The sequence below is a fragment of the Dama dama genome, chromosome 12 (assembly GCF_033118175.1).
Source record: "Dama dama isolate Ldn47 chromosome 12, ASM3311817v1, whole genome shotgun sequence".
NCBI classification, from domain to species: domain Eukaryota; kingdom Metazoa; phylum Chordata; class Mammalia; order Artiodactyla; family Cervidae; genus Dama; species Dama dama.
In genome coordinates this window covers 57,369,767-57,391,220 of record NC_083692.1, presented here as the reverse complement: position 1 = coordinate 57,391,220, position 21,454 = coordinate 57,369,767, and the positions used below count along the sequence as shown (strand labels likewise).

At 41.4% G+C, this 21,454-nt stretch overlaps 1 protein-coding gene across 1 annotated transcript in view; it reads right to left on the bottom strand.

Moving 5' to 3' along the window:
* NID2 (nidogen 2) overlaps positions 1-21,454 on the bottom strand; it is an 82,363-nt gene that overhangs the window by 35,115 nt on the left and 25,794 nt on the right. The window contains exons 5-8 of the mRNA XM_061157369.1: positions 18,725-18,874; positions 18,052-18,297; positions 16,595-16,795; positions 15,055-15,285 (exon numbers count right to left, since the gene is read on the bottom strand). Coding sequence (XP_061013352.1) covers positions 15,055-15,285; positions 16,595-16,795; positions 18,052-18,297; positions 18,725-18,874 — 828 coding nt within the window. The remainder of the gene's footprint in view (positions 1-15,054; positions 15,286-16,594; positions 16,796-18,051; positions 18,298-18,724; positions 18,875-21,454) is intronic.

Genomic DNA, 21,454 nt, shown 5'->3' with positions numbered 1-21,454 from the left:
ATCATAGCTTTTCTTCCAAGGGGCAAGTGTCTTTTAATTTCATGGCTGCAGTCACTGTCTGCAGTGATTTTGGAGTCCCCAAAAATAGTCTTTCACTGTTTCCATTGTTTCCCCATCTATTTGCCATGAAGTGATGGGACCGGATGCCATGATCTTTGTTTTTTGAATGTTGAGTTTTAAGCCAGCTTTTTCCCTCTCCTCTTTCACTTAACACCTTAAAGGTTTTATAGGAGCCACAGATCTAATAACTGCCCACAACCTCACATCATCCATATTATTCTGCCTAGACAATTAAAATTATGAAAGAATTCACAGTCAAATAATAATTCTAGCATGAGGTCTACAAACATTCCTCCCATTAATACATGATGACTACTAGGAAGTTTAACAAACCTAGCTCTAACCACCAACTATCATTCTAACTGGAGAACTATTTGTGGTAGTATCATCCTTCTCATGATCAAATATCACAATTATCTTAATAGGAATTAACACAGTACAATAATTACTGCCTTATCTTCCCACATATTAACTGTAACACAATGAGGCAAATAAACATACCATATCAGTAATATTAAACCATCATTTGCACAAGAAAATGCCTCATAACCTCTCACATTTTACCTCTCTTACTCCTATCATTAAACCCTTGAATCATTTTAGGGTTCTTATACTGTAAATATAGTTTTTAAAAAAAACATTAGATTGTGAATCTAGTAACAGGAGACTAAACCTTTTTATTTACCAAAAAAGTATGCAAGAACTGCTAATTCATGCTACCCCATATAATAGCATGGCTTTTTCAAACTGGATAGTAGTTATCCCACTGGTCTTTGAAACCAAAAAATTGGTGCAACTACAAATAAACTAAACTTATTTACCTCTTTCACACTACATATTTATACTAACTGTATCAATTATAATAACAAACACCAACATGTACAAAAGTAATATATATCCATCATACGTAAAAACCACTATGCTTCTATCACCAGCTTAATTCCAACAATAATATTTATTCATATATGTCAAGAGATAATTATCTCAATCTGAACCCTTAAATCATCACTTAGCTTCAAATTAGACTATTTCTCAATAATATTTGTTCCAGTAGAATTATTTCTCACATGATCAGTTATAGAATTTTCAATATGATATTTAAATACTACTTTTTCTTATCACAATACTAATTCTTGTCACTGAAAACAATCTTTCACAACTTTTCATTGGGTGAAAAGGAGTCAGAATTATATCTTTCCTGCTTATCAGGTGATGATATGGATGAGCAGATGCAAATATAGCTGCTCTTCAAACAATTTTATATAATCACACTGGAGACATTGGATTATATCATTAGTACAATTTCTATTTCACTTAAACCCATGAGACATACAACAAATCTTGATGCTTAACCTAAATCATTCAAACCTACCTCTAATAGGACTTGTGCTGGCTGCAACTGGAAAATCCGCCCTATTTGGCCTCCATTCATGACTTCCCTCAGCAACAGAAGTCCCTACTCCCATTTTAGCCCTACTCCACTCAAGCACAGTAGTCGTAGCAGGTATTTTCCTACTTAGCCACTTTTACCCTTTAACAGAATAATAAGTTTATCCAAACAACATTATATTTGGATAAATATCACTACATTATTTACAGCAATATGTGCTCTTACCCAAAATGACATTAAAAAAATTGTTGCCTTCTCTACTTCAAGCCAATTAGGCCTTATAATCATTAATAATCAATATTAACCAATCTTAACTAGCATATCTCCATATTTGCACACACCCCTTTTTAAAGGCCATACTGTTTATATGGTCTGGATCCATTATTCATAGCCCAAATGATGAACAAGACATTTGAAAGTTAGGAGGTTTATTTAAAGCAATACCTTGTACCACAACAACCCTCACTATCAGAAGTCTCTCACTGTTGGGAATAAAGTTCCTCACAGGCTTCTACTTTAAAGACCTAAATTATCAACACTGCTAATACATCGTATACCAACACCTGAGCCCAAGTCTCATCACATGAAAGCTTACAGCTCTCTTACAGCTTACAGCTGTCTATAGCACCCACATTATTTTCTTTACACCATTAGGACAATTCATTAACTTTAATTAATGAAAACAACCCACTCCCAATCAATTCTATTAAATGTTTACTGGTGGGAAGTATTTTCACTGGATTCATTACTTCCAACAATATTCCCCCAACAACAATCCTACAAATAACTACACTTTATTACTCGAAACTAACTTCCCTTGCTGTGACCATCCTAGGTTTTACTCTGGCATTCGAAATCAATCTCACTACACAAAACTTGAAATTTAAATACCCTCAAATTTTTCAAATTTTCCAGCCTCTTAGGATATTTTCTCATTATTATACATCACTTCCCACCATACTTAAATTTATCAACAAGCCAGAAATCAGCATCATCCCTCCTAGATTTAGTCTGACTAGAAAGAATCCTACAAAAACTACTTCCCTTATTCAAATAAAATTCTCTAGTGTCAGACCAAAAAGATCTAATCGAAGTATATTTTCTTTCATTCCTCATTACACTCACCCTAAGCATAATCTATTTAATTACCACGAGTAACCTATGGTTTTTCCAGTAGTCACATATGAAGGTGAGAGTTGGACCATAAAGAAAACTGAGTGCCAAAGAATTGGTGCTTTTGAACTGCGGTGTTGGAGAAGACTCTTGAGAGTCCCTTGGACTGCATGGAGATCCAACCAGTCAGTCCTAAAGGAAATTGGTCCTGAATATTCAATGGAAGGACTGATGCTAAAGCTCCAATACTTCAGTCACTTGATGCAAAGAGCCAACTCATTGGAAAAGACCTTAATGCTGGGAAAGATTGAAGGCAGGAGAAGAAGGGGATGACAGAGGATGAGATGGATGGATGGCATCACCGACTCGATGGACATGAATTTGAGTAAGCTCCAGGAGTTGGTGATGGACAGGCAAGCCTGGCTTGCTGTAGTCCATGGGGTCACAAAGTGTCAGACATGACTGAGCAACTGAACTGAACCTTTATAATAACCACAACACCAATAAGCAATGATACACCAGTAACAATTACCAATCAAGTATCAGAGCTGCACAACACCCCAATTCCTATGCCTCTTCATCAAAATACTCAGAATCATCTGTATCATAAACAACCCAATCATTTAGCCCATTAAACTTAAACACAATCTCCCCTTCCTCATTGTTTAAGACACAAAATACTATTGAAAATTCTATCATCAACCTTGAAAGAAATATACCTGCAACAGTCTTACTAGAGACTCAAACTTCAGAATACTTCTCAGTAGCCATAGCTGACATATAACCAAATACTACTACTATTTTGCCTAAATAAATAAAAATACTATTAAACCCCGAAATGAACCACCATAATTCAACACAATCCCACAACCAATACCACCACCTACAATCAGTCTAAGTCCACATAATTAGGTGAAGGTTTTGAACAAAACCCCGCAAAACTAATTACAAAAATAATACTTAAAAAAAATAATAATAATACTTAAAACACAATGTGTGTTATCATTGTTCTTACATGGACTCTAACCATAGCCAATGAAATGAAAAATCATCACTGTTAATTCCGCTATAAGAACACTAGGACTTCTGTGGTGGCTCAGTGGTGAAGAATTCGTCTGCCCGGTGCAGGAGACACAGGTTCGATCCGATCCCCGGTCTAGGAAGATCCCACATGCCACAGAATAATTTAGCCTGTGCATCACAACTCGAGTCTGTGCTCTAGCGCCCCAGAGCCACAACTACTGAGCCCACGTGTCGCAACTACCGAAGCCCGTATGTTCTAGAGCCCTTGCTCCACAGTGAGAAGCCTGCGCATCACCAACTTGAGAGTAGCCCCCGGCTTCCCACAACTAGGGAAAAGCCCATGCAGCAATGAAGACCCAGCACAGTCAAAAATTAATTTTAAAAAGAACATTAATGATTAACATCCAAAAATCACACCCATTAATAAAAATTATCAACAATGTAATTATTGATCTCCTAGCTCCATCAAACATTTCATCATGATGAAACCTTGGTTCCCTACTGGGCATTTGCTCAGTTCTACAAATCTTGACAGGTTTATTCTTAGCAAGACATTATACATCAGACACAATCATCACTTTTTCATCAGTAACACGTCTGTCAAGATGTAAACTATGGATGAGTTATCCAATATCTACATGCAAATGAAGCCTCCATATTTTTTATTTGCCTATTTATTCATGTAGGACAAGGCTTATATTACTGATCCCACACTTTTTTAGAAACATGAAACACTGAAATCAACTTATTTACAGTCATAGCTACAGCATTTATAGGCTATGTCATACTGGAGGACAAATATCTGAAGGGCAACAGTTATTATTAATCTCCTTTCAGCAATTCCAAATATTAGCACAAGCCTCATCAAATGAACCTGAGGTGACTTTTCAGTAGATAAAAGTAAATCTTGGAGAAGGCAATGGCACCCCACTCCAGTACTCTTGCCTGGAAAATCCCAAGGACAGAGGAGCCCAATAGGCTGCAGTCCATGGGGTCGCTAAGAGTCGGACACGACTGAGCGACTTCACTTTCATTTTTCACTTTCATGCACTGGAGAAGGAAATGGCAACCTACTCCAGTATTCTTGCCTGGAGAATCCCAGGGACGGGGGAGCCTGGTGGGCTGCCATCTATGGGGTCACACAGAGTCGGACACGACTGACGTGACTTAGCAGCAGCAGCAGCAGCATACCTGCTGTTATCCGGGAGTTTGTACCTGGAACTAGTTACCTTCCCAAATCACGAAAGTGAAAAAAAAAAAGTAAATCTTACACAATTTTTCACCTTTCATTTTATTCTCCCATTTATCATCACAGCACTAGCAGCTGTCCACTTACTATTCCTTTACAAAACAGGATCTAATAACCCCACAGGAATCTCATCTCACATAGACAAAATCCCATTTCATCCCTACCATACAATCAAAGGGGCTTTCCTTGTGGCTCAGTTGGTAAAGAATCTGCCTGCCAATGCAGGAGACGTAGAAGACCCAGGTTCAATCCCTGGGTCAGGAAGATCCCCTGGAGAAGGGAATGGCAACCCATTCCAGAATTCTTGCCTGGAGAACCCCATGGACAGAGAAGACTGGCAGGCTACATTCCACGAGGTCGCAAAGAGCCGGACATGACTGAAGCGACTGAGCATGCATACATGCATGCAATCAAAGACATCGTAGGTGCCTTACTGCTAATTCTAATACTAATAACAGCAGTATTTTCACCAACTTACTAGGAGACCTACACAACTACACCCCAGCAAACTCTCTCAACACACCACTTCGTATCAAACCAGAGTGATATTTTCTATGTGCCTATGCAATTCTACAGCCAATTCCTAATAAATTAGGAGTAATGGCCCTAATCTTTTCAGTTTTAATTCTAGCATTTATCCCAATGTTTCACACATCCAAACAATGAAGTGTAACGTTTCGACCTCTCAGTCAATATGTATTTTGAGTGCTAGTAGCAGACCTGTAACACTGACATGATTTGGAGGACAACCTATAGAGCACCCCTTCATTATTATCCAACAATCAGCATTCATATATTTCTTTTTAATTCTAGTACAATGCCAGTAGGGCTTCCCAGGTGGTGCTAGTGGTAAAGAATCCACCGGCAATATAGGAGACCTGGGTTCAATCGCTGGGTCAGGAAGATCCCCTGAAGGAGGGCATAGCAACCCACTCCAGTATCCTTGACTAGAGAATTCCATGGACAGAGGAGCCTGGCTGGCTACAGTCACACAGAGCTGGACACGACTGAAGAGACTTAGCATACATGCACACACATAATGCCAGTAAGTAGCATCACTGAAAATAACCTCCTAAAATGAAGAGTCTTTGTAGTATATCTATAATACTGGTCTTGTAAACCAGAAAAGGAGAACAATACATCTCCCTAAGACACAAGGAAGAAGCTCCAGCTCCACCATCAGCACCCAAAGCTGAAATTCTATTTAAACTAGTCCCTGAAGATTTAGAGAAGGAAATGGCAACCCACTCCAGTGTTCTTGCCTGGAGAATCCCAGGGACGGGGGAGCCTGGTGGGCTTCCGTCTCTGGAGTTGCACAGTGTCGAACACGACTGAAGCGACTTAGCAGCTGAAGATTTGTTATGGGACATTTACAAGATTTACATTTGCTAAGTACCATCTCAGTGTTAAAATAATCTCTTTTTACCATAAATTACTATGTACTTCATGCATAACATGTATTGCCACATTAATAAGTACAAATACATATTATACAGAATATACTACATGTATAATTATCTGTGATTTACTCCATAAGCATGCACACAAACCTACTGATAGTACATAACACACTATACATAAATTATTTCAGTTCAGTTCAGTCGCTCAGTCATGTCCAACTCTTTGCAACCCCATTAACTGCAGCACGCCAGGCCTCCCTGTCCATCACCAACTCTCGGAGTTCACCCAAACCCATGTCCATTGAGTCGGTGATGCCATCCAACCATCTCATCCTCTGTCGTCCCCTTCTCCTCCTGCCCTCAATCTTTCCCAGTATCATGCTTAAAAGCATATATGTTATACTATTATTACATGGTACATATTTTGGTTGTACACAGTACATTAAGTCAAATCAATTCTAGTCAACATATGCATCATATCCAATAGAGCACAGGTTTAATCAGCAAGTCACATGAAAGCATAAACCACTCTTGACTGTCATCCCTCCTCTTGTTCCAGGCCGATAACCTGGGGTGGTTTCTATTAATGTCTGATCTTCATCAGATATCTGGTTCTTCAGGACCTAAAATGACCTGCCCTTTCCTCTTAAATAAGACATCTTGATGGACTAACAACTAATCAGCCATGCTCACACATAACTTTGGTTTCATGCATTTGGTATATTTTTAATTTTTAAAGGCATGCCATAAGTTTCTATATAACACAGGGAGCCCAGCCTGGTGCTCTGTGATGACCCAGAAGGGTGGAATGGTGCGGGGGGGCGGGCGGGGAGGCGGCAGGAAGTGAGACTCAAGAGGGAGGTGATACACATAAACTTATGGCTGATTTGCACTGTTGTACAGGAGAAACCAACATAATACTGTAAAGCAAATTTCCCCCAGTTAAAAATAAATGAAAAAAAGAAATCATAAAGGGATGCTATGACTCAGTTATGGCCATCTGAGGCCTTAACACAGTCAAATAAACTGAACGTTAATTGAATATTATTGAATATTATTTACCAACATCACCATAAGGTGTTACTCAGTCGATGGTTACAAAACAAGGACACTACACACATGTACATACATGTACGGACTAAACAGGTAAATGACCTATTTAACAAACCCCCTCACTCCCCACTACATCTCATGCTCTACATGTCCTTAATGCCCTGTCAAACCCCCAAAACAGGGCAGAAACATATAAATACATAGAATTTAATCTATCCAACAATGTAATGTGCAAAATAAAATAGACCTAGAAAATAAGCATTAATCATACCAAAGAATTACTTAGATATTTACCATTTATATAGACAGATATCTCCCAAGATCCATCAACCATTTTAATAAAAATTTTAATACTAAATTTAGCATAAATCACACAAAACATTATATACATGTTACTTCACTATATAAACAGAACTTGTCAATGTAGCTTAAAATCTAAAGCAAGGCACTGAAAATGCCTCAACAAGTTTATCAGTTCCATAAACACATAGGTTTGCTCCCAGCCTTTCTATTAGTTTTTTTTTTTAATTGAAAGATAACTGCTTTACAATGTTGTGTTGGTTTCTGCCATATATCAACATGAATCAGCCGCAGACACATACATGTGTCCCCTCCCTCTTGAGTCTCCCTCCCACCTCCCACCCCTCTAGGCTGCCACAGAGCACTGGTTTGAGTGCCCTGCCTCATACAGCAAATTCCCACTGGCTATCTATTTTGCATATGGTAATACAAATGTTTCCATGCTACTCCCTTCACTCGTCCCACCCTCTCCATCCCCCTCGGTCCATAGGTCTGTTCTCTACGTCCATATCTCCATAAAACTACATACGCAATCATCCACACCCAATGAGAATGCCCTCTAAATCACTAAGATTTAGTGATCACTAAATCACTAAGAAGCCAGCATCAAGCACGCTAACAGTAGTGGCTCATAACGTCTCGCTTAACCACACCCCCATGGAAGCCAGTAGGAAGAAAAATAAAGCCATAAACAAAAGTTCAACTAAATTATATTAATTAGGGTTGGTAAATTCCATGCCAGTCACCAAGATCATACAATTAACTCAAATTAATAGAAATTTAGTGTAAAACATGTTAAAGAGTAATATAAAGTTAAATTTCAATTAAACTGTAAAAAGCCATAGCTAAATAAAAATAGACTATGAAAGTGACTAGTATTTCCTGATGACATGACAACTGAGGCCCAAACTGGGATTAGATACCCCACTATGCTTGGCCCTAAATCCAAACAATTATAATAACAAAATTATTCACCAGAGTACTACTAGCAACAGCTCAAAACTCAAAGAAGTTGGCTATGCCTCACATCCCTCTAGAGGAGCCTGTTCTATAATCAATAAATCCCACCAATCCTTGCTAATTCAGTCTATCTACCACTGTCTCTAGCAAACCCTAAGAAAGGAATAAAAGCATAATTATCATAAATAAAAATGTTAAGTCAAGGTATAACCTATGGAGTGGAAAGAAATGGGCTGTATTTTCTATCTCAAGAGTATATTTCTCACTACATGAAAGTTTTTATGAAAACTAAAAACCAAAGGAGGATTTAGTAGTAAATTAAGAATAGAATGCTTGAGTTTCCCTGTTGGTCCAGTGGTTAAGAATCTGCCTGCCAATGCAGGGGACACGGGTTCAATCCCTGGTCCAGGAAGATCCCATATGCCTCAGGACAACTAAGACTGCGTGCCACAACTAGTGAGCTCATGTGCTACAACTACTAAAGCCCATGTGCCTAGGGCCTGTGCTCTGCAACAAGAGAAGACACTGCAATGAGAAGCCCAGGCTCAGCAACTAGAAAGAGCCCACACACAGCAACGAAGACCCAGCACAGCCAAAAATAAACATTTATTTTTTAAAGAAAACAGAATGCTTAGTTGAATAAGGTCATGGAGCACACATACACCACCCATCACCTTCCCCAAGTACTGTAATAAATACTAAGTGTATGAGAGGAGACAAATCAGAACAAAGTAAGTATACTGGAAAGTGTGCTCAAATAAGTCAAAACATGGCTTAAATAAAAGCATCTAGTTTACACTTAGAAGATTTCATAATTTATGAATACTTTAAACTAAGTCAAGCCAAACCCCCACAAGTTTTACTAATATAAGCAAATTAAATAAAACATTCACTCAAAATTTAAAGTACAGGAGACAGAAATTCAAAATATCCTCTGGCACTACGGAGAAAGTACAGTAAGGGAATAATGAAAGAAACATTAAAAGTAACAAAAAGAAAAGCTTACCCCTTCTACATTTTGCATAATCATTTAACTAGCAAACATTAACAAAGAGAAGTTAAATATCCTGAAACTAGAAGAGCTACTTATGAATAGACTCATCTATGTAGCAAAATAAGATATATAAGTAGAGGTGACACGTCTAACGAGCCTAATGATAGCTGGTTCTCCAGGAAAAGAATTTTAGTTCAACTTTTAAAATTACCAAAAAATTAAAAATTTTAATGTATTTTTAAATGCTAATATAAAAAGGTTAGATTTTTAGACATCGATACAACCTTATCTAGAGGTTAAAAACAACACCACAGTTGGCTTAAATGCAGCCACCAACTAAGAAAGCATTCAAGCTCAATAACTTTATCTTAATACCAATAATAAGTAAACCAACTCCTAGCTTTATACAGGACTAATCTATTGACCAATAGGGGCAACAGTGTTAATATGATGATGAAAGTGAAAGTTAGTCACTCAGTTGTGTCCAACTCTTTGTGACCCCATGGACTGCAGCCTGCCAGACTCCTCTGTCCATGGAATTCTCCAAGCCAGAATACTGGAGCGGGTAGCTGGTTCCCTCCCTTCTGCAGGAGATCTTCCTAACCCAGAGATGGAACCCAGGTCTCCCGCATTGCAGGCAGATTCTTTACCAGCTGAGTCACGGAAGCCCAAGGATACTGGTGTGGGTAGCCTATCCCTTCCCCAGCAGATCTTCCTGACCCAGGAATTGAACTGGGGTCTCCTGCATTACAGGTAGATTCTTCTGCTTTAAAATTAATTTTAATTGAAGGATAATTTCTTTACAATATTGTGGTGGTTTTTGCCACACATTGACATGAATCACCCATGGGTGCACATGTGTCTCGCCATCCTGAGCCCCCCTCATCTCCTGCCCCACCCCATCCCTCTGGGTTGTTCCAGAGCACCGGCTTTGAGTGCCCTGCTTCATGGATCGAACTTGCATTGGTCATCTATTTTATATATGATAATATACATGTTTCAATGTTATTCTCTCAAATCATCCTACCTTCGCCTTCTCCCACATAGTCAAAAAGTCTGTTCTTTACAATTGTGTCTCTTTGGCTGCCTTCCATATAGGATTGTCATTACTGTCTTTCTAGATTCCATATACATGCATTAATATGGGCTTCCCTGATAGCTCAGTTGGTAAAGAATCCACCTGCAATGCAGGAGACCCTGGTTTGATTCCTGGGTCAGGAAGATCCACTGGAGAAGGGATAGGCTACCCACTCCAGTATTCTTGGGCTTCCCTTGTGGCTAAGCGGGTAAAGAATCCGCCTGCAATGCGGGAGACCTGGGTTTGATCCCTGGGTTGGGAAGATCCCCTGGAGAAGGGAAAGACTACCCACTCCAGTTTTCTGGCCTGGAGAATTCCATGGACTATACAGTCCATGGGGTTGCAAAGAGTCAGACACAACTTTCACTTCATGCATTAATATACTGTATTGGTGTTTCTCTTTCTGACTTACTTCACTCTGTATAATAGGCTCCAGTTTCACCCACCTCATTAGAACTGGCTCAAATGTGTTCTTTTTTATACATGAGTAATATTCCTTTGTGTATATGTACCACAACTTCTTTATCCATTTGTCCACCAATGGACATCTAGGTTGCTTCCATGTCCTAGCTATTGTGAACAGTGTGCACAGATGAGATACCAGGGAAGCCCTCAATAACTTTATCTTACTACCAATAATAAGCAAATCAATCCTAGCTCTATGCTGAACTAATCTATTGACCAATAGAGGCAACACTGTTAATATGAGTAACTAGAAATATTTCTTCTTACATAAGTAGCTAATAATATACTGACACATGCATGCATGCTAAGTCACTTCAGTCGTGTACAACTCTTTGCAACTCTATGGATTATAGCCCATCAGGCTCCTCTGTCTGTGGGATTCTCCAGGCAAGAATACTGGAGTGGGTTGCCACGCTCTCCTCCAGGGGATCTTCCTGATGCAGAGCTCAAACCGTAGTCTCCTGTGTCTCCTGCATTGACACGTGGGATCTTTACCACTAATGTCACCTGGGAAGCCCAATATACTAATAATTAACAGCAAATAAACACAACTCAAGATTATTCAGTAATTATGCTATTAATCTAACACTGTCAGGCACTCAAGGAAAGATTTTTTAAAAGTAAAAGGAACACAGTAAAAAACAAAGGAACAAAGGAAAAAAACATCACCTCTAGCACAATTAGTACTAGAGGCCCTGCCTGCCCAGTGACAACTGGTAAACAGCCATGGTGTCCTGACTGTACAGAGGTGACTGTACATGGCGTATATGGTGTCCACGGTGACTGTACAGAGGTGACTGTACATGGCGTATATGGTGTCCTGACTGTACAGAGGTGACTATATATGGTGTATATGATGTCCACGGTGACTGTACAGAGGTGACTATATATGGCGTATATGGTGTCCACGGTGACTGTACAGAGGTGACTGTACATGGCGTATATGGTGTCCTGACTGTACAGAGGTGACTATATATGGCGTATATGGTGTCCATGGTGACTGTACAGAGGTGACTGTACATGGCGTATATGGTGTCCTGACTGTACAGAGGTGACTATATATGGCGTATATGGTGTCCATGGTGACTGTACAGAGGTGACTGTACATGGCGTATATGGTGTCCTGACTGTACAGAGGTGACTATATATGGCGTATATGGTGTCCATGGTGACTGTACAGAGGTGCCCTAATCATTTGTTCTCTAAACAAGGACCTGTATGAGTGGCCACATGAGAGTTTTATGGTTTCTTACTTTCAGTCAGTTTTCTGACCTCCATGTGAACAGGCAGCAATAGCAAAATAAAATAAGACCCTTTGGAGCTTTAATTAACTAACTCCCCCAGAAAACTAACTAAACCATTAAGGGATAACACATTTTTAATATGGGTTGACATTTTTGGTTGGGGTGTCCTCAGAGAAGAAAAATATCTCCAAATGATTAAAGTCTAGACTTACAAGTAAAAATATTATCCCTTATTGACCCAAAAATTGATCAACAGAACAAGTTACCATAGGAATAACAGTGCAATCCTATTCTAGAGTTCATATTGACAAAAGGTCTATGACCTCGATGTTGGATCAGGACACCCTAATGGTGTAACTGCTATTAAAAATGTGTTTGTTCAATGATTAAAGTCCTACGTGATCTGAGTTCAGACCAGAGTAATCAAGGTTTTTTCTATTATATAGTTCTTCCAGTGTGAAAAGACAAAGGGAAATAATGCCCATGTGAAAAAACTGCCACATATAAAAAAAAAAAAACCCTGCCACATATATATATATACACACACACATATATATAACCAATTAATGATGTAATTTAATATATACAAAATATTACCCAAGAACAGAGTTTATTAAGGTGACAGAATCCGGGAATTGTGTAAAACTTAACCCTTTATAGCCAGGGGTTCAAATCCTTTCCCTAACAAATGTTTATAATTAACATCTTAATATTCATCATCTGCATTCTTTTAGCCATGGCATTTCTTACTTTAATTTAGCCAAAAATCTTAGGTTATATGCCACTTCCAAAGAGACCAAATATTGTCAGACCATACAGCCTATTACAACCTACTGCTGATACAGTCCAATTATTAAAGAACCACTATTCATTAAGGAACCAGCTGCATCTTCCATTTCTATACCAGTCCTAACTTTAACCCTAGCCCTAATCATACGAATTGCTCTACCCATACATTATCCCCTCATTGATATAAATCTAGGGATAATATTTATACTAGCTATGCCAAGCCTAGCTCTATATTCCATCTTATGATCCAGATCGGCTTCCAACTCAAAATATACATTAATCAGAGCCTTATGTGCAGTACACAATTTCATATGAAGTAACACTAGCAATTATTCCTCTATCAATCCTTTTAATAAATGGATCTTTAACCCTCTCAACCCTCATCACAAGAACATTTATGAATAATCTTCCTCTCACAACCCCTAGCTATAATCAATCTATTTATTTCCACTCTAGCAGAAATTAAGTGAGCCTGAGTCCCCTTTGACCTAATCAAAGGAGAGTCTGTACTCGCATTGGGTTTCAATGTAGAATATGCAGCAGGCACATTGGATATATTTTTCTTAGCAGAATATGCCAACATTATTATAATAAATACTCTCACAATAATCGTCTTTCTAGGATATTCCACAACCCCCACATACCAGAACTATATACAACCAACTTTATTATAAAACACTATCAACAATTTCTTTGCTATGAACTAAAGCATCCTACCCTTGATTTCCACATGATCAACTAATATATCTACTCTGAAAAAACTGCCCACCACCAACACTAGCCCCCACGCATATGACACATCTCACTACCTATTATAACATCAAGCATCACCCTCCACAAACGTAAGAAATGTATGATAGGGACTTCTCTGGTAGTCCAGTGATTAAGAATCTGCCTGCCAATGCAGGGGTCACAGGTTCAACATCTGGTCCAGGAACTAAGATCCCCCATGGCCTAGGGCAACTAAGCACATGCAGTGCAACCACTGACCCCACGCTCTCTAGAGCCCATGCTCCTCAACAAGAGAAGCCACTGCAATGAGAAGCTCAGGCACCACAACTAGAGAAAGCCCGCCCACAGCAACAGAGACCCAGTGCAGCCAAAAATAAATCTAAAAAATAAAGACAAAAAGATTCTTTAAAACAACAGTCTGATAAAAGTTACTTTGCTAGAGTAAGTAACAGAGGTTTACACCCTCATGTGTCTAGAATCATAGAAATTGAACCTACCCTTAAAAATTCAAAATTCTTCGTGTTACCATATTACACTATATTCTATAGTAACGTCAGCTAAATAAGCTATCAAATCCGTTCTCTGAAAATGTTGGTTTATATCCTTCCTGTACTAATAAACACCATCATCTTTATCATCATGCTAACAACCATTATCTCAGGGACCATAATTGCAATGACCAGCCCCCACTGACTACTTATCTGCATCCAATTCAGGCACTGGCTATTTGTCCCACCTTGATTTGGTGAAATCCTTATCACCCTTTAATTAGCTTAAATGTCACTTCCTTGGGGACATCTTCCCTGAAATTCCCAACTAAGCTCACAGCTTCCTGTGCTTATCACTATCATAACAAATATTTGTCAGCATCATTCTCCCTCCTTACTTGGCCACACCTTGTTCACAGGTGTGTCCCCAACACAGATGGGCACACACAATTGGGTGTTGCAACAAACCAGCCTCATGTATAATGTTCTATTCCTGATCTTGGCAGGAACACTACCTAAAAGCTCCATTTCTACTTCTGTCTCCACCTCAAGGACAGGATCCTGCTTTATTCATCCTTACACCCAGCACCTAACAGAGCCTGGCACTGAGTTACCCTTAGTAACCTATGTAAATCGTTCTGAGGCATTAAAAAGGAATGAAGAGAGAAGGTTCAATGTAATTTTTGCCCAGTAAGAATAGAAAAGGGAAACCATACCTTCAACAGGGCCGATTTGATTGGTCACGGCGAATCTGAGTACTTTTTCTTCATCCGAGTACAAGGCAAAGACCCGATCAACATTCAGCTGCTGGGTGATGGGGAAGGCCCAGTGTCTGGGGGCATGCCTGCACACCTGGTAAGTGATGTTCTGGTGGATGCGGTAGGACCGTGTTTGGTTGATGGCACCAGACATGAGAGAGTAGGTTCTGGTACTTGTGGAGGTCACAGCTGCAACAGACATCATTCAGTCAAACAAGAACACTTGCAAATATTAAAAACAGAGGTTGGTTTGTTTGTTTTTTATGTGGGTTGAGTTTCTTGGCACAGCTTTTATGTAGTTGCTGGAGTATGTCCCCCTCAGAAGTTCCTGAGTTTAAATGGGAACCTGTGAGGCAACCCCAAGAACTGGTGTAAAAGTAAAACCAAAGCGCTAAGGGCAGGAGATATAAACCGTGTGTCAATATTCACAAAGCATACACTATGTTATGTGCCAGCCATGCCCAGCACTCTATATGCACTGCCTCATTTACTCCTCACAGTAGCCAGTGAGGTGGACCCTGCCATCTTGTATGGAGAGCCTCACAGAGGTTAAGGAGTAGTTAAGAAGTAGTCTAAGACACAAGGCTGCTAACACAGAGTGGTAAGTGGAATTCAAGTTGGCCTGACTCGACTTCCCAAGTTTTCAGCCAATCCATCCATCAGTGCACCGAAAAGAAGCTTTCCAACACCTCGCACTTAAGTCTGCAGGCTTCTGGGGAAAGGAAGTGGCGGAGGGCATCTTCTATCTCCACCTGAGTGCAGAGTAGGGAGGCCTGAGTGCTTTCTGGCCATCAGTCACCCTGTGCCCAGGCCAGGCCTCTGCAGCCCACTATCTTCCCTGTGCCTCTTGCCTGATTTCATCATGGAAGAAGCAAAGGCACAATCAAAACACTTGTGCTGGAGGAGAGGAGCTGAAATCAGGGCAGCATCTTGAAGGCAGGTGGTGTTTTACAGAACACATCACACTTAACACGTCACCCATGTGAGACAGACAGAAAGTGGGTTATTATTCTAGAGATGAGCAAACAGTTTCCCTGATGTAAGTGACCTTATTCCCCACATTCTTTAGACACATTATGACAAAAATTCCTATCTTCTGACTCCAAATTTAACAGTAGTTTTACAACACTGCAGCTCCAAACAAGGTTACGGAACAAGTATAAATTCCAATAATCAGTATTTTTCCGTGGTCCAGAGAGGACGAGAGTTAAAAGCCATACATAATTATACCATCCCTTCCCACTCCGCAGACAAGGTTGTAACTGATTATGTTATTATTACTTGCAAGTACTGCATAGGGATATTGATATCCTTATGTACAACAGCTAGCACTTTTCTCACACTAACAAAATAGCAAGAACAGTCAAGCCAATATTGAACTCATTTCACGGGCCACGCACTGTTCTAAGGACATGCAATCACTCACATCATCTTCATAACTATCTTGTGAGATGTGTACCATCCCCATTTAACAGATGTGAGAACTGGCGGCATGCACCTGAGTCTGAGTAGTGGTAGAGTTCCTTATAGGGAGCCATGTGGGTGGAGAAGTTTGCCGGGATGTAAGGCACCTGGCCTTGAATGTTGGTCTTAATGCTCAGGTAGTTCTCTGGGTCCAGCCCCTCAGCAGTTTGAGTGATTCGAACCCTCTCCTCTCCTGGGTAGAAAGTAACTTCCACATCATGAATAAAGGTAGCACCTGGAGAGAAAAATAAAAATTCAGCACAGGAATGAAAAGAAGCATTGCATCTTTCAGCAATAATCACCAGTGCGTACTTCCACTTCCCAATTTCTGCTAATGTTGGAGACAGTACCTAAGGAGATCTGATAACTAGGGTAAAGTACTATCAGCTGTTGATTTCATGAGCTCCTCAAACTTTCTGTTCAAGAGTGTGGTTCCATCCTATCCCATCTCACACTGCTTCTCTTTGTAGGAACTTGTTTTCTGTGAAAAATAAACCCCTATGAACATCCTTGACCTTTCTCTTTCTAAGGTTGCCAGACTTAGTAAAACCAAACAAAACTCCTCAGGACACCCATTTATATTTGAATTTCAGAAGAATAAAAAACATATTTTTAGCATAAGTTATGTCCCATACAATATTTGGGGCATACTTACAGAAATTATTCAAATTAATCATTGTTTATCTGAAATTCAAATGTAACTAGGTATACTGTATTTTATTTGTCTACTTTTGACTCAAGGTTTTATCAAAACTTGATTAAAAGCAAGACTCGACCCTACAAATGGCTATTGAGCTCTATGGCTGGAGGTGGGCAAAGAACTTCTCTCTCACACTTTATGTGCAATAAAGATAAATCCACTAGGGAACAAGGTATACTGAGGTGGTGTATTCCCTATACCCTTGCTATCAAAGGGTGGGCCTCAGACCAGAATTATCATCTCCTGGAAGCTCGCTAGGAAAACAGGATCCCAGATACCCCGGCCCCACTTCCCTGCACCTTTCCCCTCCCCCTACTTAATCAGAACCTCCCCTTTCCTGAGGCCCCAGATGATGTGCATATGGGTTAAAGTCCAAGGAGCGCTGTCTATACCATTATAGGTGCGAGTCATCAAGGGACAAGGAGGAAAGGCACCCCTCCCCGTGAAGTGAAATCACCTCCAGGTGCCCTAGAATTTTCACGTGCATCCCTATTTGATGGATATGCACATGACAACTCAGTTACATGGAGTGTGACACACAGGCTTCAACAAATGGGGTAAGAGACCATGAATGATCCAAATGGAATCATCCTACTTCTCAGAACAACCTGGAAAGCATTTAGAAGGAATCATTGGGTCTTAAAAACAGTCCTGCAAGGCCAAACCATCCCCCATGACCTCGGACAGAACAAGCCCACCTGTGTGGCTCTGGAGCAAGTGAATCCTCTTCCACTGAGTGGAAACCCAAGCCTCCACACCACCAAACCAGTGGTGACTGTGGCCTTGCTCACCTGTGAGGCTGAAGCCATTCTCCCAGCCTGGTTTTTCTAATGCAAAGAGCCAGCCAAATAGGCCTCCAATCGGCGTGAGTGGGAGAAGGGCCTGGGCAGCGGGCTGCGGGATGTGGCTGATGGCCGTGTAGGCTCTGCCGTCGTTGCCCACCACGTAAGCGTGCAGATCCACGTCGGTGAAGTGCACGGGTGTGTGGCCCACGAGGAGGTGCCCACTCACCTTCCCATTGACTCGATGAGGTGCCCCTGAGAGATAGCAAACCCTGTCAACCTTGACCATCACCCAGGCGCACAGATAAAGCCACCCACCAATTCCCCAGTCTCCATCTTCAGCCCTTTTCCCAACTCCTTAACATCCCACTGGCCATCTAGGTACCAGACAGACCTGCCTTCCATCTCTCTCCTTCCATCCTCCCTCTCTCCCATCCACTTTGACTCTAACGCACTAGCAAAATGGGAGGAAAGATTTCTGGTTAATCCTCAAATTGGGAAATTAGCTCAAACGTGTTCATCCCTCAGACATTTACGGAGCACCTGCAAGTTGCCAGCACTTTGATTCAAACAGTAGTGACACAATGTCCATAAGCAGATCTCATGGCGGCCGCTAGAAACAGCAAGTGGCAGGAACAGACCCAGAGCAGCCCCCTGCCCCAATCAAGCCATCACCCCTCACCTTCGGGTAGACAGTGCTTCCCGTTCCCGTAAAACCTGGACTGGCAGTGGCAGCAGAAACCCGTGGCATAGTCAGTGCAGAAGGCATGCCGGGAGCAGCGCTCGTGGTTGTGTTCACAGGTCTCCTTGTTGGCAGCATTGTATGTGAAGACTGGAAAGTAAAACAAACTTGCGTGAAAAGGACTAAGTGATTCTGATGCAGTGGCTGCCGAGCTTCATCATGGACACAGCATCTGCTCCATAAAATCCATTTAGAATGTAACAAACAAATGCAGTTTTGATGATACAGGGATGACATTCAACGCAGGGGGAATGAACTTGCTTGGTCTTCTGGCAAGAAGCACTGCTGACTGCTCGCATCTGGTCTCCCTGCAGAGCTGGTGAGCAAGGATGAGGCTGAGACCCTCTATGTGGGGACAGGAAAGCCAGCCAGGAAGTAGGTCTTAGGCTGAACTGTACAAAATGGCCATTTTCTGGGTCAAAAATGGCCAAAGGTCAGCAATTTTATATGGTTCAAACTACTAGCAATGACTTTCTGAGAGGATGACCAAAGAGAAAAACTAACAAATGTGGTCTTATGTCTAACCATTCTCTTCTTTTTGGTAACCCTGAACTTGAAAGAGAATAACCTATAGCTTGTCTTACTACCCAGAATTTTTTTAAAAATGTTTTTTCTGAAAGAGAAGAAGGGTGTTAAAGAAAGAACACACATACACGCACACCCCCTAAACAAAGTGTATGGGGAGGCAGGTCAAGATGGAGGGGAAGGAACAGGGAACCCAGGCGTGAAAAGTTCTGGGCCTTCGCAGGGTTTCTTGTGGTGGGTGTGACCCAGGCGGGATGTCTGGGCAGTCGTGGAGAGCCTGGTCACAGTCACCCCTCTGTAGGAAGCCATGTGGCCCCAGGTAGCTTCAATGCTCCGGTAGCTGTCCTTCCATCTCCCGCTTACTCTGCCCATTAAAAAAAGAAAGAGGACCATTTGTGCTGCCAAGAAAGAAAGGAACTGGAGCAGATTCCATTGTCACTACAGCGAACGGCCCGGGAGGTGGGGTGTGGCCAGGGGTGCTGACAGACAAGAGGCGGCTTGGGGACGATGCCAGTCCCTAGCACGGCCACCAGGAGGCAGAGCGCGCACCTCTGCCGCCGCCGCCCCGGGAGCAGGAGTTGGGTGGAGACTCCCCGAGCTGACTGAGGAGGAAGGACGGCAGGGAACTCTAGGGCGAGACTCCGTCACCGCTCTGAGGAACACACATAACCTGCTCTGGAAAAACTGAGTGGCAGCTGCGTTCCAGGACTAAGTCTGAAAAGGAGGAAATGGGAAGGAGCGGAAGAAATGGAAAAATCCATACTTACCCAGTATTCCAGCAGAGAACAGAAGACAAAATTGGGGGGCGGGGGGCGGGGAGGTATATATACCACCATGGAAGTTAACAGTGGAGTCAGCATAAAGACTTGTACCAGCAACTGAGAATATAACAAAGTGAACACTGAAACAGTGCCTAATAAACACCAGGTACTTTAAATGCTAGGAACTTTAATTTTTTCAGTTTGCACAAGAGCAGGGACTTTTTTCAAATTCCTATATGCAGATAAACAAGTTCTGGCACAGATTAAACTGACTCTCCTAAAGTCACACAGGTGGCCAACGTGGGATTTGAACCCAGAGACACTTGCCCCAGGTTCTTAACAGCTGGGCCTGACCACCTGCCGCTGGGGCCCAAGGATGTCTATCATGAAAGCCAGGCAAAGGAGCTGGTCGGGTAACTAGTGTTAATCAACATAGGCTTCGACCAATAGAGTTTGAGTCATACTTCATGTATCAGACTGAACGGGAGAAGACAGCAGAGATCCCCCAGAGGGCTGTCTCACTGACAGAAAAGCACAGGTAAGAGAAATGAGTAGCAGGAGTCACTTCTGGACAGAATTTGACTGCTGTTTACAGGTTCCTGAGAAAGCAGCGAGTTGAGGGTTGGCAGGACAGATGATCTTGACTCAAGTGGAATATCTGACTGGGAACAGAAAATAAAGTTGGTGAATCAAGATTTGGTACTGGGCCTCGAGGACATGGCTGAGAAATTCCAGTTCGTTCAAAATAGAAAACCAGGCATCACTCTGAACATTTGGAAAAAAAATTAAAACAGGAAGTGACACAAAACTCAATGCAGAAAAACAAAACAGATAATAAAAAAGATTGTTAAGAGGTGGCTATGAGGAAAAAACTGTGCATCCTTATTTACCATTGGTCTAATAAGAAAGAGGGGAGGAAATCCCAGTTTGAGTAAAAATAAATGAATGTAACTTGTCAAAATCTCGGATTTCTCCAGCTCAGAAAGTCATGAGTAAGTGTTAAGAAGCGGCCCCTGGAGGGACTGGCACACGTGTGAGTGTGTTCACGGCCTTAGCTGCCATCAGGACCCTCCTCTCCCGGAGCACAAGGGAACTGGGCGGCAAAGTGTCCCACATCTGACACTCAACAGCACCCTGGCTCAGATGGCTCCGCGGAAACCACAGAGATGCAGAGTCTGTTTCTTCCTCTCCAAAATCAGGATGACCCCAAACACACACATACCCCTCGTCACCAGAAATCACACCGTTTCTTAGCGTACTTCTGGATGCAAAGGTGAAAAGGTGATCTGATGCAGGACTAAAGGGTAGTCATCTTCAGGAAATTCAAGTTAAAAAAAAAAAAAAATTGGTAAGATGAACCTATTTCCAGGGCAGGAATAGAGAT